Genomic DNA, 18287 nt, shown 5'->3' with positions numbered 1-18287 from the left:
TCTCAGGGCTCTAACGGCCGCTTGTACGGAGTGCTGAGAAGACAAACTCCCCGTAGGAACGTGCGTACCTGAGGAAGTCGTCGTTTCTGAAAAAATACAGATAGCGCTGAGACTTGTCCCTAAAGGGAACTGAGCGACAACCCATTTTCCTACCTAGATTGCAGGAAGGAAGGAAACATAGACGATGCAACCGGCCAGGGAGAAACACCCTGCGCCGAGCACCGAGATAAGAACATCTTCCACGTCCTGTGGTCAATCTTGGCGGACGTTGGTATGCTAGCCTGTCTCATGGTGGCAACCACGTCCTGAGGTAATCCTGACGACACTAGGTTCCAGGACTCAATGCCACACCATCCGGTTGAGGGCCGTAGAATTCAAATGGAAGAATGGCCCTTGAGACAGCCAGTCTGATTGGTCTGGTAGTGCCCCCGGTTAGCCTACCGTGAGGCACCACAGAACCGAGTACCACAACATCCTCGGCCAATTTGTAGCGACGAGGATGGCGCGGCCGCAGTCGGTCTTGATCTAGCGCAGTACTCTGGGCAACAATGCCAGAGGTGGCACCTAAGGTAGCTGGAACTGCGACCAATGCTGAACTAAGGCGTTTGCCGCCAGAGCTCGATGATTGTGAAACCGTGCCATGAAGCTGGCACATTGTTGTTGTGCCGTGACGCCATTAGATCGACGTCCGGCCTCTGTCAGCGGCGCCAGATCTCCTGAAACCCGTCCGGGTGAGGAGACCATACTCTTTCGGCCACACCTCAGCGACTTAGGAAGTCAGCTTCCTAGTTTCCACACTTGGGATGTGAATTGTGGATATGGTGGATGCCGTGTCTTCCACCCACATCAGAACCTGCCGGACTTCCTGGAAGGCTTGCCGGTTGCGCGTTCTTCCTTGGTGGTTGATGTATGCCACCGCTGTGGAGCTGTCCGACTGAAGTCGGATATGCTTGCTTTCCAGCCGCTGTTGGAAGGATTGTAGGGCAAGATACACTGCTCTGTGTTCAAGAACATTGATCTGAAGAGTGGACTCTTGCTGAGTCCACGTACCCTGAGCGCTGTAGTGGAGAAAAACTGCTCCCCACCCTGATAGACTCGCGTCTGTCGTAACTATCGCCCAGGACGGGGATAGGAAGGACCTTCTTTTTGACCAAGAGGTGAGAAGAAGCCACCACCGTAGAGATTCCTTGGCCGCCTGAGAAAGAACGACGACTCTGTTGAGGGACGTCGACTCCTCGTCCCATTGGCGGAGAATGTCCCATTGTAGTGGACGCAGTAAAACTGCGCGAAAGGAACTGCCTCCATTGCTACCATCTTACGTAGGAAGTGCATGAGGCGTCTCAATGTGTGCGACTGGTTCTTAAAGAAGAGCTTGCAGCCCGTAGTGAATGCTGTTTGTCTAGCGGCAGCTTCACTATCGCTGAGAGAGTAAGAAACTCTATGCCTAGATATGTTATCGATAGGGTCGGGGTCGGATCTGACTTTAAAAAGTTGATGATCCACCCAAAACTCTAGAGAGTCTCCAGCGCAACGTTCGGGCAGTGTTGGCATGTTTCCTAAGAGAGTGCCTTGACAAGTAGATCGTCTAAATACGGGACCACAGAGTGACCCTGAGAGTGCAGGACTGTGACTACTGCTGCCCTGACCTTGGCGAAGACCAGTTGGACTGTCGCTAGCCGGAAGGTAGAGCTACGAACAGAGGGTGTTCGTCTCCTATAACGAAGCGTAGAAACGCTAGTGCTCTGGATCAATCGGCACGTGTGGATAAGCATCCTTGATGCCTAATGATGCTAGGAAATATCCTTGGGACCTTGAGGCGATGACATGGCGGAGGGATTCCATCCGGAACCGCCTGGTGTCCACGAGCTTGCTGAGCATTTTTAGATCCAGAACGGGACGGAACGGCCCGTTGTTATAGGTACCGCAAAGAATTTGGGGTAAAAACCGTGACCTTGTTCCTGAAGAGGAACGGGGGTCATCACTCTTTCTGCCTATAGAGTGCACCCTGTTTGCAGAAGAGCAGCGGCCCGGCCGGGAGGTGGAGAAATTCTGAAGAATCGAGTTGGAGGACGAGAAGTGAGCTCTATCCTGTACCCGTGAGACAGAATGTCTCACACTCAATGGTCATTGACCTATGGCAGCTAAATATCGCCAAGGCGGGAGAGCCTGCTACCGACCGAGGCCGCAAGTCATGAGGAAGCCGCCGTGGAAGCGGGTTTTCAGACTGTCGCTTTTTTGGGCGAGACTGAGCCCGCTAAGAATCTTAGCTCCTCTGATCCTTTTGAGTCCACATTGGACGAGGAAAAACGCTCACCAAACAGTCGGTCAGCAGAAAAAGGCAACTGGTTAGGCAACCTTTTTTGGAAGCAGAATCTGCCTTCCATTCACTTAACGAGCAGACCAGGCTCTGCTTAAAAACACGGAGTAGCGGAGGCTACCGCCGCACGGTTCGCAGAGTCCAGGACAACCTGAATCGCGTAAGAAACAAATGCAGACATTTGAGAGGTTAAGGATGCCACCTGCGGCACAGATGTACGTGTAACCGTGTCAATCTGTGTAAGACAAGCTGAAATAGCTTGGAGTGCCCCAAGGGAGAGAATGCCGGAGCCAACGGTGTGCCGACAGCCACATAGATGGCTTTCGACCAGAGATCCATCTGTCTGTCAGTGGCATCTTTGAGTTTGCAGTTCCATCTCCCACTGCAACTATGGATCTAGCTACAAGCCTGGAGATTGGAGGATGCCGCTTGGGACATTGGGTCCAGTCCTTGACCAAGTCAGGGGACAGGGATAACGTGTATCCTAAGCCGTTTGGAGAAGCGCATATCTGGATAAGCGTGGTGTTCCTGGACTGCCTCTCTGAAGGCAGAGTGGTCCAGAAAAATACGTGAAGCTGACTCCTCCACTGGAGGAGCTGTGAGAAATAACCCACATTCTATAGATGGACGCTATAAGATTATTTACTATGGCGTCACAATCAGGTGTATCCAGATTGAGAGCGGTCTCAGGATCAGAATCCTGAGCCGCTACTTCCGCCTCATTACACAGCGAGTCCTTCTGTTAGGACCCTGATGAAACCGAGGCCGCTCATAGCGAGCCCACTTAGGCTGTCTGGGACTGACGTCCGTGCAGAGCCGTGACTCTGGGATGCGTGTGACATTCCCGGAGCTGTTAGTTATTCACACTGAGGGGGGCCATGGATCAATGATTCAACAGTGCCCATATTGTGAGAGACATGTCCGGACTGCTAGGCTTCTAGTATCATAGCCATAGTCTCAGAAAAACTGTCAGTAAATACTGCAGACACCGTCCTCATCCCCTGGCCATTAGTGCATACAATGGGAGTCTATGTACCTGCCGGCCGTATAGCCGTACATGCTGTACCAGCTGTATAGAAAAACATGTGGTTCTGCACCTTTGTTTTACACAGAGAATATGCTGATAACTCCTCCGCATAATCCAGGAGGGTATATACAACGTGCGACCAAACAGTGCAATGTATATAGTACAAGCATATCTATAAGTGCACTTCTGCACTAGTGGGGTTAGCACCACAGGTGCTGCTTAACGCCTGTTACAGCGATTGTGTGACTATCAGAATGCCAGGGTCTTCCACACTTGTCTCTGTATCGTACAGAAACTGACACTAATGGCTGCCGGTGTCCTTGTAGAGAAGGAAGCCGTGGGCGTGCCTGAGAAAGTGCGGGAATCCGGATTCACAGTGCACACAGTGAGAGGGGTGGAGTATGCAAAACATACTCCAGCTCTCAGCTCTGCTCTATGCAGCGTCACGCCCCTACCCTGACTGTCAGGGCTGTGGGCGGTAACGAAGGGAGACTAGGCCCAGAAGCCGGGGACTCGAGTTAACAGCGCGGCCGCCGTAAAAGCGCGGGCCGCGCTGAAGTCCCCGGCGCACCACAAGTGCCAGCCGCGCCGCAGTTCCAGCGGCTGGCGCGACCGATTCATAGAAGTGGCCAGCGTCCCGCCCCTCTCCTGACTGGCAGGTCTGGGGGCGGGAACGAACGGAAGCAGGCCGCAAAAACCGGGGACTCTAGTTATCAGCGCGGCCGCCGTAAAAGCGCGGGCCGCGCTGAAGTCCCCGGCGCACCACAAGTGCCAGCCGCGCCGCTGCCAGCGGCCGGCGCGACCGATTCCTGGAAGTGGCCAGCGTCCCGCCCCTCTCCTGACTGGCAGGTCTGGGGGCGGGAACGAACGGAAGCAGGCCGCAAAAGCCGGGGACTCTAGTTATCAGCGCGGCCGCCGTAAAAGCGCAGGCCGCGCTGAAGTCCCCGGCGCACTACAAGTGCCAGCCGCGCCGCAGTCCCAGCGGCCGGCGCGACCAATTCCCATAAGTGAGCCTGCTTCAGCAAAGCTGAATGAGGCCATGGCACAGGCGCCGCAGCGCTGATGTCCCCCGGCGCACTACAACACCCAGCATGCTGCGGTGTGAGCGCCAAATGCACGGGGACACAGAGTACCTTGAGGAAGCAGGGCCATGTCCCTGATGTACTCCGCTCCATCCAGCATCTTCTCCAGGGGCTGTAGATGGAGCACGGTCTCAGTGCCTGGAGACCGGTAAATCCCACTTCACCCAGAGCCCTGTAAAAAGGGATGGGGAAGGAATCAGCATGTGGGCTCCTGCCGCCGTACCCGCAATGGGTACCTCAACCTTACAAACACCTCCGACATACAGTGGGGTGAGAAGGGAGCATGCTGGGGACACTATATGTGTCCTCTTTTCTTCCATCCGACATAGTCAGCAGCTGCTGCTGACTAAAAAGTGGAGCTATGCGTGGATGTGTTGCCTCCTTCGCACAAAGCACAAAACTGGTGAGCCAGTGATCCCACTGGGGGTGTATAGCCAGAAGGGGAGGGGCCTTACACTTTTAAGTGTAATACTTTGTGTGGCCTCCAGAGGCAATAGCTATACACCCAATTGTCTGGGTCTCCCAATGGAGCGACAAAGAAAAATGCTGTGAAAACTATGCATTTTTGTTACCTACTTGTCCTCCACCCAAATGCTGTCTGCCTTTCTTTGACCTTCAGCAGTAACACCAAGGTCAATTGTGTATGTTGGACATGATATAAGACACAATGGAGGGAGCACTCACCTGTAATACATATATCTGAAAGCTGATGCCCAGATCTACGACTGTGTCTTGGTTTCTGATGAAGTTGTTAAACTTGTTATTCAGATCGGCGCTGACGCTCATGTCCGTGTACATTCGATGCAGCTTGCTGGTGAATTCGTACCCGCATGCTTGCTGTAATGTAGTATACAATATTGATTATACAAACACGTAACCAGGTCGTAACCAGGTCAGAACTGGGGCCCTGAAGAGCCCTGTGTGATTGGAGTGGAAGTCAATCATGCGTACTGCTGCTCTAATCACCGTATTTTCCGGTGTATAAGATGACTTTTTAACCCCTGAAAATCTTCACAAAAGTCAGGGGTCGGCTTAAACACCGATGCACGGTGCCGTCGTTTACACACAACAAAAGATATTCTGACCTCTCCTCCGTGCCCACGGGGTGCCTCCAGCTGTTTCTTGCAGTCCGCAGACACACAGACCCCTGGAGGCACCGTGGGAACGGAGGACAGGTGAGAATATTTTTGTGTGTGTGTGTAAACAACGGCATGATAGGGGACAGAAGGGAAGCAGCAGGAGGGCATTATTAAACAATGGGCTCATTACTGCACAGGACATTACAGCAGGGGACATTACTAAACAATGGGTACATTACAGCAGGGGACATTACTAAACAATGGGTACATTACAGCAGGGGACATTACTAAACAATGGGTACATTACAGCAGGGGACATTACTAAACAATGGGTACATTACAGCAGGGGACATTACTAAACAATGGGTACATTACAGCAGGGGACATTACTAAACAATGGGTACATTACAGCAGGGGACATTACTAAACAATGGGCACATTACAGCAGGGGACATTACTAAATGTGGATATTACTCGGGTCAGCTTACATGCTAGTATCTACGATATATCCCAAACTCTATATTTTAACTGGAAAAGTTGGGGGTCGTCTTATATGCCCAGTTGTCTTAAACGCCAGAAAATACGGTATTCTGATGGGAGTGCCGAACACCGGCTGCGAGTAGCGCTCGGCAATCACCAGCGCTCCCATATGGAGAGAAAAGAGCAGCAGTGCCCATGATCGACCTCCGCTCCATCCACATGGGAGCTCTTTGAAGCATAGATTCTACAGATTACTGAGGGACGAATTAAGAACATGTAGACAAAGACTTCAGGATATTGAGTCACAGGCAACAATCACCCTGAAATACAGGGGAATCAATTACGAACATTATGATGGCAGATGTCCATACAGAAAACTTGACAGCATTTTAGAAATTTCTCCAGAAGCAGCAAACCTCTTAGTCTCTAGTGTTTACACAAAAAAACCCTGCAAAATATTGTGCAGGCCTGTCTATCCCTTTAATAGTAGTTTTCTAAAGCCGGCTTAAGTGTACCCGCAGACTACCCAAGCTGTTACTTTATGCATTCCGCTGAAACAGAGACTGGTATTTGGTGGCTGTTTATCCTCCCACACCCAAAAAAACAAAAAAAAAAAAAAAGAAAAGAAACACGGGAAATGGTCAGTGGTTGATCTGTGTCCAACGCTGAAGGAGCTGAGCACTAAAGGATTTTTTGTGGGTTTATAAGTCCTTTGTGGGCTCAAACGGGACACATTAAAGATCACGGAATTACAAAGCACATTGTGGATTTTACATAAGCAGTTAGGCTACCGTCACACTAAACGACGTACCAGCGATTCCAACCACGATACGACCTGGTAAGGATCTCTGGTAAGTCGCTGGGAGGTCGCTGGTGAGATGTCACACAGTCAGACCTTACCAACGACACAGTAACGATAGAGGTCGCAGTAGCGACCTGTATAACTATCTCGGTGGTCATTGGGACCCTGTCACACAGCGTCAAAAATAGCGATGCGTCCTGCCCTGCGGGAGCCAGACGACCAAAAAATTAACCAGAACAGTGTGTAACGATCAGCGATTTCACAGCAGGGGCCAGGTCGCTGCTTAGTGTCACACACAGCGACATCGCTGGTGAGGTCACTGGTGCGTCACAAAACCTGGGACTTAAGGTGGTGTCACACACAGCGACGGCATCGCTGCTACGTCACCATTTTCTGTGACGTAGCAGCGACGTCCCGTCGCTGTCGCTGTGTGTGACATCCAGCAACGAGCTGGCCCCTGCTGTGAGGTCGCCGGTCGTTGCTGAATGTCCCGCTTCATTTTTTGCTTGTTGCTCTCCCGCTGTGAAGTGCACATCGCTGTGTGTGACAGCGAGAGAGCGACGAACTGAAGAGAGCAGGGAGCAGGAGCCGGAGCCGGCGTCTGGCAGCCTGCGGTAAGCTGTAACCACGGTAAACATCGGGTAACCAAGAAGCCCTTCCTTGGTTACCCGATATTTACCTTGGTTACTAGCGTCTGCCGCTCTCACGCTGCCAGTGCCGGCTCCCTGCATAATTAACCCGATGTGTACTCTGGCTAGGAGTGCAGGGAACAGGGATATATCGATATATCGCCGGGGTAATGGATTCCGTGACGCACATCCGGCATTGTTAGCGACATCGTTACGTGACACCAACGAGCGGCTGTTAATGATGGAAAATACTCCCCAAATCGTCCATCGTTGACATGTCGTTCATTTTCAAAAAATCGTTGATTGTTGAGGACGCAGGTTGTTAGTCGTTCCGAGGCAGCACACATCGCTACGTGACACACCTCGGGATCAAGGAACTACAGCTTACCTGCGGCCGCCGGCAATGAGGAAGGAAGGAGGTGGGCGGGATGTTACGACAGCTCATCTCTGCCCCTCCGCTTCTATTGGGCGGCCGCTTAGTGACGCCGCACGAACCGCCCCCTTAGAAAGGAGGTGGTTTGCCGGCCACAGCGACATAGCTAGGCAGGTAAGTCTGTGTGACGGCTCCTAACGATATTGTGCGCCACAGGCAGCGATTTGCCCGTGACGCACAAACGACGGGGGCGGGTACGCTCGCAAGCGATATCGTTGCGTGTAAAGCCCCCTTTACTCCCCAGATGAAGCAAGACCCCAAGATTCTGGGCCTAAAGAGCAAGAAAAAGAGCAAGAGAAAACCACCACCATAGGGACCTACAGCCAAATGCCCTCTCATTAGTTAACATTAGCCCTATCATGTGGGGGTCGGCACCCTAAAAGGACGGTGATTGGTGCCCCCACTCGGCCGTCGAATGACCCTCCTATGACGGCCTATTGTAAGGTAGCTAGCGATGTTGTTGTGTGTAAAGCCCCCTTTACTCCCACAGAAGTAAATGTGCATCTCCAATCTTATGTGCGTCCACCTTTCCATTCATACAAGAGCAAGACGGGGATCTCTTCTCAAGGAGGAGGTGGGAGCCACATTATAAGACTGCTGACCTGTGCTTTGGAGACAAGACTCATCTTTGACTTTGAAATGCCGAATGCCTTAAATAATGAAATCTAACCTTACCTTTAATTTATTGATCATAGTTTCTTCTGAGTCCATCGACATTGATAAGCCGTGAATCAGCCGCTTTGCCAGCATTCTAGCATAGAACTAAGAAGTAACAGACACAAACATGTATTACACCACGCACGAAGGAGGAGGCCATGATAAAACATCACAGTAACTACATTGTAAATGCTCTGATCCTTACAATGTCTATGAGTGAATCGACAGGAGTGCCAGAGGCGGTGACCATTGTGTAACCAGGGTACGGTGACACAAGATATATAACAGCTCCGCCATCATGTGGACAGTGTTATCAGCCATGAAACTCCATGCTCACTGCTGAAAGATGGGGGTCTGCATCGCCTTGTTATCAAATTTACTTTGCAGATTATCATAATAGGATCTACATGAAAATCACACAATATAAACCCAGCGCAAAGCACCGATCGCAAATCACAAAGCGGTTGAGCCCTTTCAAAAAACTTTTCTAAGCTGTTCAGTTTGTTGTAGCAGAAAAAAAACACAAACGCGCACGCACGCACGCACGCACACACAATCCTTGGATCCAGCACAATGTTCCTGCCTCTGTCTCGGTCTCAGTTTTTTGGTTGCAACGGTGACATCATCAACATTGCTGCAGCCAAATCACTGAGCTCAGTGATGGGCGATGTCAAGTTATCACTGCAGCCCAACAGAGACCACGGCATCAGAGGAGACACTGGTGACAGATTCTCTTTAAAGGGAACCTGTCACCAGTTTTTTGCCCTATAAGCTGCGGCCACCACCACTGGGCTCTTTTATATACAGCATTCTAACATGTGTATATAAGAACCCAGGCCGCTGTGTACAACATAATCACTTTATAATACTCACCTAAACCGGTTGCTGCAGTGATGTGGCTCAGATGGGCGTCTCCATTCTCCAGTGGAAACACCTCTTTCGGCCATCTTCTGAAGCTTGTGTGCATGACGCGTCTACGTCATACACACTCGCCGGTCTCACGCAGGCACATTAGAATACTTTGATCTGCCCTGCTCAGGACCTCAGTGCCGGCGAGTGTGTATGTCGTCGGACACGTCATACACCGCAGCTTCAGAAAAACGACAGGTGGCGACAAAGATGGCCGAAAGAGGCAGCACCGGCACCGGAGGACAAAGACGCCCATTTGAACCACATCCTCCGCAGTGACCGCTTTAGGTAAGTATTATAAAGGGTTTCTTATGTTCTACACAGCGGCCTGGGCTCTTATATACAGCATGTTAGAATGCTATATATAAGAGCCCAGTGGTGGTGGCCGCAGATTGTAGGCCAAAAAAACTGGTGACAGGTTCCCTTTAAAGAGGTTATGCTCTACTAGGACACCCCATTCTGATTCCACATGTTTTCCCCAGATAAAAAAAAAAAAAAAAAAAAAAAAGAAGAAGACTATACTTTCCTCCTGTACCGATGCTCTTTCTAGCGGTGTCATGGCTCACATGATATTGTGACGTCATGCGAGCCCTGCATCCAATCAGCGCTGGCTTCCTTCTGCTCGGCCTACAGGACAAACAAGCATTGAACAGGAAGTGAGCCCAGCCGCAGCGGTCACTTCCTGTTGATTATCTAGTTTGGTCCGAAGGCAAGGAGAGAAGCCGATGTGAAGCAGGGATCGCGCAGTGTCACGTGAACCGAAAGAATGCTAATCATGGCATCGCTGGAACAGTGCCAGTATGGGAGTATAATTTTTTTTTATTTTACCTGGGAAAAACATGTGGAATCAGAAGGGGTTGTCTAAGTAGTGAACAACCCCTTTAAGGCCTTCAGTACCATGTTACATAAGGCTTCAAGGTTTAACCCCATCACGACCTTTGACGGATCTATCAGTCATGGATCGTGTGCAGTTAAGCCCCGCCCCCTGCCAAGAGCAGGGTGCAGCGATCGGTGCACATATCAGCTGTTTTCAACAGCTAACATGTGTGCCTGCATGTTACGAGTGGAATCGCATTCCACCCGTAACATTAACCCCTTACATCTCTCGCTGCCAAAGTCTGGCAGCAAGATGTATATACGCGCGGTGAAGATTTTCACTTACCGCCGCTCCTACCGGAAGTCACGTGAGTGATCACGTGACTTTCGGTGGTTGCCATGGCAGCACAGGATCATGTGATGACGCCTGCAGCTATGACGTTTCACTTTCGTTTTCACTCGGCCCGGAGGCCAGTGAAGCAGGAAGTGACCGTATCTGCTGTTTACAGCTGTGTAGCGGTGATCAGCAGATAGATCAGAGCGATCGGATTGCTGATTGCTATAGCCCCGTAGGGGGACAAGTAAAATAAATAAAAAAAAAAAAGTTTTAAAAAAAGTTTTAAAATTTTTTTTTAAAAAAAAACAAAACCTTAAAAAAAAGGTCAAATCACCCCCCTTTCACCCCATTGAAAATTAAAGGGTTAAAGAAAAAAAAATACACATTTGGTATCGCTGCATTCAGAAAATGCCCGATCAAAATATAAAATCAATTAATCTGATCAGTAAACGGTGTAGTGGCAAAAAAAATTCCAAACGCCAAAATTACGTTTTTTGGTCGTCGCAAGTTTTACGCAAAATGCAATAACAGGCGATCGAAACGTAGCATCTGCACAAAAATGGTACCGTTAGAAACGGCAACTCAAGACGCAAAAAATAAGCCGTCACAGCCATAAATCCCAAAAAATGAGAACGCTACGGGTTTCGGAAAATGGCGCAAGACATATGCCACTTTTATTGGACAAGCTTGTGAATTTTAACCCCTTAGATACAAGAAAACCTATACATGTTTGGTGTCTACAAACTCGCACTGACCTCAGGCATCACATGGATACATCGGTTTTACCATATAGTGAACACCGTGAATAAAACATCCCAAAAACTATTGTGCGATCACACCTTTGCCACATTTGGAATTTTTTTTGCTGTTTTCCAGTACACCATATGGTAAAACTTATGGTTTCATTTAAAAGTACAACTTGTCCCACAAAAAAAAATTAAAATCAGGACAAAATGAATTTTTTTTTTAAAGTTATTTATTTTGGGGAATATATCAGCCTTCATAAAAACAAAAAAAAAAAAACAAACAAAAAACAAATCCTTACTTTTTAAACTAATAATTTAAATAGCTCCAACATATTCCATGACACTTAACAATTCAGAGAGGACACGTACAGACAAAATCGAACATTACATAGTAACGTGGTTCAACAGATAGAGGAGTGAGGCTTCTGCTCGCAAACTTTTCTTCTTAATTTAATAAATGGACTTTCATTAAACCTAATTCTTTAGTTATGCATGCCAGTGTATTGTGTATATACCGCCGTTCAGGCCATACGGCTACACCAATAGGACACATTACAAAATGTGAAAAATGTATGAAGACAGCTGCTTGGGTTACGCTGATATTACACGTACCTTCTGGAAAACGTCTTTATCATCTATGTACTTGAAAACGGTAATAAAACTCGTTAGCTTGTCCTCCACCTCGTTCTCGGTCATTCCTTTGGCTGACTTTTTCAGCATATTATCACAGTATTTGGCCAGCTGCATGAATTATGGAGACATGGATGACAAGATGTTACACAAGTCTTACTCTACAGATTACAGCTGCCCTGTCTACAAAGAAAAAGCTTTCATTTATTTTACTTTATTGCTCTCTATTCCACATTTGGAGCACAGACAATGGCTCGCCATATGACCCCCTAATGCCGGCGTCACACGCTACGATATATCTAACGATATGTCGTCGGGGTCACGTCGTTAGTGACGCACATCCGGCATCGTTTGACATATCGTAGCGTTTGACACCTCCAAACGACTGTGAACGAGAAAAAATACCTTATCGTTGCTCGTTGACACGTCACTCATTTTCAAAATGTCGGTCCTCCTTCTGTGCGCCGGTTGTTCATCGTTCCCGGGGCAGCACACATCGCTCCATGTGACACCCCGGGAACGACGAACACAGCTTACCTGCGTCCCACCGGCAATGCGGAAGGAAGGAAGGAAGGAAGTGGGCGGGATGTTACGTCCCGCTCATCTCCGCCCCTCCGCTTCTATTGGCCGGTGGCTGTGTGACGTCGAACGTCACTCCCCCTACAGGAAGTGGATGTTCGCCGACCACAGCGAGGTCGTTTGGGAGGCAAGTACGTGTGACAGGGGGTTAGACAGTTTGTGCGACACAGGCAACTAATTGTCCGTGACGCACAAACGACGGGGGCGGGTGTGATCGCACGATAGATCGTACCATGTGACGCCGGCATAAGGCTTTCATGAGCCATATTTTGTGTTTCTTCATTGGCACCTTTTAAAGTCGCTGTCAGATATTAACAGTAGGAACTAAATGGTTACACAGCAATGATCAGAGCTGGCTGTTCGTGACAGGTGTCAGCTGTGTAATACAGCCAACACCTATCACGTATGCAGATCAGCTCCTGAACCCAACCCAAACACACAGACCCAACCTGTGGCAAAAATAAGCGTCAAAAGGTCTTTAAGTGTTTTAATCTAATTCTTCACTTGAACAAAAACACATTCTTGGCTTGGAAACCGAAAACTCACCAATTCGGGGGCTTTGCAGACGGATTTGGGCTCTTTGTAGTTGACAACACATGTAAGAGCCTGTATAGAAAAAGCATCAAAGTATTACCCAAATACACTGTCCAGGTCACAGGAAAATATCTGCTCATTGCTCCCGATTGATCCAAACTAGGAGCTATCCTCCCAACTAATAACCATCACAGCTTTTCAGTGCCTTGAAAAAGTATTCATACCCCACGAACTTTCCACATTTTTTTTTTTTTTCAGATTATATCCACAAACAAAATGTATTTTATTGGGATTTTGTGTGATAAACCAACACAAAGAAGCAAGGATTTTTGAAGTGTAAATTAAATGATCCAATTTTCAGAAAACCTTGTAAGTTCGTTTGTATTCAGCCTCCTGTGTTCTGATACCACTAACTAAAATCCTGAGTGACCGATTGCCTCTCACAAAGCACTTAATTAGCAAATTGAGTCCTCCTGTGTGTAATTTATTCTCAGAACAAAAATAGACGTTCTGTGAAGTCCTCAGAGGTTTGTTTGAGAACATAAGGAATCAAACAGCATCATGAAAACCAAGGAACACAACAGAGAGGTCAGAGATAAAGTTGTGGAGATGAGTAAAGCAGGGTTAGGTTAGAAATAAGTAGCCCAAGCTCTGAACATCTCACAGAGCACTGTTCAATCCACCATCCAAAAATGGAAGGAGTGTGGCACAAAAGCAAACCTAAGAAGACATGGCTGTCCACCTAAACTGACATCCCATGGTCACTCTGGAGAAGCTGCTAAGATAGTCAGTCAGGTGGGAGAATCTGTCCACAGGACAATTATTACAGTTCGCTCACAGCAGCGTATAACGAGGACAAGTGCTATCTGATGTGTTATCGGATAGCACTCGCTCCAATATTGTACTATGGAGCAGTGCCGATCAACAGAGACAGGCAACGGAGAAGATGGAGAGATTAAGTTTCCATCTTCTCAGCACCTGTGGTCCGATTCTCACATGCAAGTCAATCGGATCACAGTAAAAATTACACTCAGACCACACTTGCAGCAGAGTTTGAGCCGAGTGTCATTAGCACAATCCATCCAATTCTCTCGCACTGGATTGTATACACCAGTGTGACTCCGGCCGTAGTCGTACACTCTACAAAGCTGGCAAGAAAAAAGCCATTTTTGAAAGTCATAAGAAATTCTGTTTGCGCTTTGCAAAAAGCCATGTAGGAACACAGTGAGCAAGTGGAAGAAGGTGATCTGGTCAGATGAGACCAAAGTGCATTTAGCCCAAATAGTTCTAAACTATAGGTGTACCGGAAACAACACGGGACATCACCCTGAAAACACCAACCCCACCGTCACACATGGTGGAGGCAATAGCATGCTTTGGGGAGGTTTCTCTTCAGCAGAGAGAGAAGCTGGTCAGAGTTGACTGGAAGCTAAATACAGGGCAAATTTGGAGGAAAAAGAGAATTTTGTTTACTTACCGTAAATTCTTTTTCTTATAGTTCCGACATGGGAGACCCAGACCATGGGTGTATAGCTAGCGACCTCCGGAGGACACACAAAGCACTACACTCAAACGTGTAGCTCCTCCCTCCGGGCTATATACACCCCCTGGATGACAATCTACCCAGTTCAGTGCAAAAGCTGAAGGAGGACATCCACCCATAAGTAGAGATAGAGTAAAACTCGGCAAAACCAGAACTCTGTCTACTAACAACAGCCGTGAAGCACACGGAACAAAAACTGCCAACAGGCAACAGGGAGGGAGCTGGGTCTCCCATGTCGGAACTATAAGAAAAAGAATTTACGCTAAGTAAACAAAATTCTCTTTTTCTTTATCGTTCCTTTATGGGAGACCCAGACCATGGGACGTTCCAAAGCAGTCCATGGGTGGGAAATAAACTAAACTGAGAAGTAGGCAAAACCTAACTTCACAAATGGGCGACAGCCGCCTGAAGGATGAGTCTGCCCAAGCTCGCATCTGCCGAAGCATGAGCATGCACTTGGTAGTGCTTAGAAAAAGTGTGCAGACTGGACCAAGTGGCAGCCTGACACACCTGCTGAGCCGTAGCCTGGTGCCTGAAAGCCCAGGAGGCACCGACAGCTCTGGTCGAGTGCGCCTTAATCCCCGACGGGGGAGGCACCTGAGAAGACTGGTAGGCATCGGATATGGCCGACCTAATCCAACGAGCTAGGGTCGGTTTAGAAGCCGAAAGGCCCTTGCGCTGACCCGTGGTTAGCACGAAAAGTGAGGTGCACCGCCGAAACACGGCGGTGCGAGACACATAGATGCGGAGCGCCCGCACCAAATCCAAGGTGTGCAACGCCTTCTCAAAGCGATGCACAGGGGCCGGACAAAGAGAGGGCAATGAAATGTCCTGGTTAAGGTGGAAGGAAGACACCACCTTAGGAAGAAAGTCCGGAGTCGGACGAAGAACCACCTTGTCTTGGTGAAACACCAAAAAGGGGGATTCCGAAGAAAGCGCAGCCAAATCGGAAACTCTCCTGAGAGAAGTTATGGCTACTAGAAAGACGACTTTCTGTGAAAGTCTGGACAAAGGAACCTCCCTGAGAGGCTCAAAAGGGGGTTTCTGTAAGGCCGTGAGGACCAAATTAAGGTCCCAGGGATCCAAGGGTCGTCGGTAAGGAGGAATGATGTGAGATGCGCCCTGCATGAAGGTGCGCACCTGAGCCAGTCGAGCGATACGCCGCTGGAACAATACCGACAAAGCCGACACCTGTCCCTTAAGGGAATTGAGGGACAGACCCAACTGTAGACCTGACTGTAGAAAAGACAGGATGGTCGGCAAGGCGAACGGCCAAGGAGCATGGCCGGAAGAGCGACACCAGGACAGGAAAATTTTCCAAGTCCTATGATAAATCCTAGCCGAGGAAGACTTCCGAGCCTGAGTCATGGTGGAGATGACCTCAGAGGGAATGCCTGAAGCCGTCAGGATCCAGGACTCAAGAGCCACGCCGTCAATCTGAGAGCCGCAGAATTCTGGCGGAAGAACGGACCTTGAGAGAGAAGGTCTGGGCGGTCCGGGAGATGCCACGGGATCTCTACGGACAGGCGGAGCAAGTCTGGGTACCAGGCTCGCCTGGGCCAGTCCGGAGCAATGAGTATGACTCGACGGCCCTCCATTCGGATCTTGCGCAGAACCCTGGGCAAGAGCGCTAGAGGGGGAAACACATAGGCCAGACTGAACTGAGACCAATCCTGAACCAGTGCGTCTGCTGCGAAGGCTTGAGGATCATGGGAGCGAGCCACGTAAACCGGAACCTTGTGGTTGTGCCGGGAAGCCATTAGATCTACTTCCGGAGTGCCCCACTTGCGGCAGATTGATCTGAACACTGACGGATGCAGGGCCCACTCGCCGCCGTCCACGGTTTGACGGCTGAGATAATCGGCCTCCCAGTTTTCCACGCCTGGGATGTGGACTGCGGATATGGTGGACTTTGAGTCCTCCGTCCACTGGAGGATTCGTTGAACCTCCAACATCGCCAGACGGCTGTGAGTTCCGCCCTGGTGATTGATGTAGGCAACCGCTGTCGCATTGTCCGACTGAACCCGAATGTGCTTGCCCGCCAGTAGGTGGTGAAAGTCTAGAAGAGCTAGAAACACAGCTCTGATCTCCAGCACATTGATCGGGAGGGCTGATTCGGACGGAGTCCAAGTGCCCTGTGCTCGGTGATGGAGAAACACCGCTCCCCAACCGGAGAGACTGGCATCCGTGGTGAGAATCACCCAGGACGGAGTCAGGAAGGACCGCCCCTGTGACAGGGAGAGGGGCTGAAGCCACCACTGAAGGGAGTTCCTGGCCTGTGATGACAGAGCCACTAGCCTGTCCAAAGAAGAGATCCGCTTGTCCCAACAGCGGAGAATGTCCAGCTGCAAGGGACGCAGATGGAACTGGGCAAAGGGAACCGCTTCCATGGACGCCACCATCTGACCCAGCACCTGCATGAGGCGTCTGAGGGAATGACGGCGGTGCCTCAGCAGAGAGCGCACCGCCAGACGAAGGGACTGCTGTTTGACTAAGGGCAACTTGACAAGTGCCGGCAGAGTCTCGAATTGCATCCCTAGGTACAAGAGTACCTGGGTCGGGGTCAGAGTCGACTTGGGGAGGTTGACAAGCCACCCGAACTGAATTAGCGTGGCGACAGTGAGAGAGACACTCCGTTGGCAGTCTACACTGGATGAGGCCTTGACTAGAAGGTCGTCCAGGTAAGGAATCACTGCCAATCCCTGGAGGTGCAGGACAGCAACCACTGCTGCCATGACCTTGGTGAACACTCGGGGGGCCGTGGCTAAGCCAAAGGGAAGAGCCACGAACTGGAAATGTTCCTCTCTGATCGCAAAGCGTAGCCAACGCTGGTGTGAAACCGCAATAGGCACATGCAGATAGGCATCTCTGATGTCGATGGAAGGGGGGGGTGGACAGAAAAAATCTGTTTGGCGGGCTGGAAGAAAAAGGTATCCTGTAGCCGTGGGTGATGATATCCCGCACCCACTGATCGGAGACGTGTTGCAACCACACGTCGCCAAAGTGGGAGAGCCTGCCCCCGACCAAGGACGTTGCTGGCGCGGCCAGATAGTCACGAGGAGGCTGCCTTGGTGGCAGCGGCTCCTCCGGTCTTTTGAGGACGCGGCTTTGCGCGCCAGTTGGATTTACGATCCTTGGCGGTAGTGGACGAGACCGTGGGCTTAGAGGATGACCAGTTAGAGGAACGAAAGGAACGAAACCTCGATTGGTTCCTGCCCTGGGTAGGTTTCTTGGGTTTAGCTTGTGGCAAGGAAGTACTCTTCCCGCCAGTAGCCTCCTTAATTATGTCATCCAGCTGTTCCCCAAACAGCCGTGACCCAGTAAAAGGGAGACTCGCAAGGTACTTCTTAGAGGAAGCGTCCGCTTTCCACTCTCGAAGCCACAAGATCCTGCGGATCGCGAGGGAATTAGCGGAGGCCACTGCCGTGCGGTGAGAAGCTTCCAGGACGGCAGACATGGCGTAGGATGCAAAAGCTGAAGCTCGGGCGGTTAAAGCATCCATCTCAGGAATAGAGTCTCTGGAGAGGGAATGAATCTCCGCCAGAGAGGCAGAGATAGCCTTAAGAGCCCACACCGCCGCAAAAGACGGAGAGAAGGAGGCTCCTGCCGCCTCAAATACAGACTTGGCCAGAAGGTCAACCTGGCGGTCAGTGGGATCCTTAAGAGAAGTGCCGTCGGCCACCGCAA

At 49.9% G+C, this 18287-nt stretch overlaps 1 protein-coding gene across 1 annotated transcript in view; it reads right to left on the bottom strand.

The window, feature by feature from the left end:
* Nucleotides 1-18287, bottom strand: part of CUL2 (cullin 2) — a 178501-nt gene that overhangs the window by 52451 nt on the left and 107763 nt on the right. The window contains exons 12-15 of the mRNA XM_075316773.1: nt 13070-13129; nt 11927-12055; nt 8525-8611; nt 5111-5263 (exon numbers count right to left, since the gene is read on the bottom strand). Coding sequence (XP_075172888.1) covers nt 5111-5263; nt 8525-8611; nt 11927-12055; nt 13070-13129 — 429 coding nt within the window. The remainder of the gene's footprint in view (nt 1-5110; nt 5264-8524; nt 8612-11926; nt 12056-13069; nt 13130-18287) is intronic.

Source organism: Anomaloglossus baeobatrachus, chromosome 6 (genome assembly GCF_048569485.1).
Source record: "Anomaloglossus baeobatrachus isolate aAnoBae1 chromosome 6, aAnoBae1.hap1, whole genome shotgun sequence".
NCBI classification, from domain to species: domain Eukaryota; kingdom Metazoa; phylum Chordata; class Amphibia; order Anura; family Aromobatidae; genus Anomaloglossus; species Anomaloglossus baeobatrachus.
The sequence above is the reverse complement of the archived record's forward strand: the minus strand, read 5'-3'. Positions and strand labels throughout refer to the sequence as shown.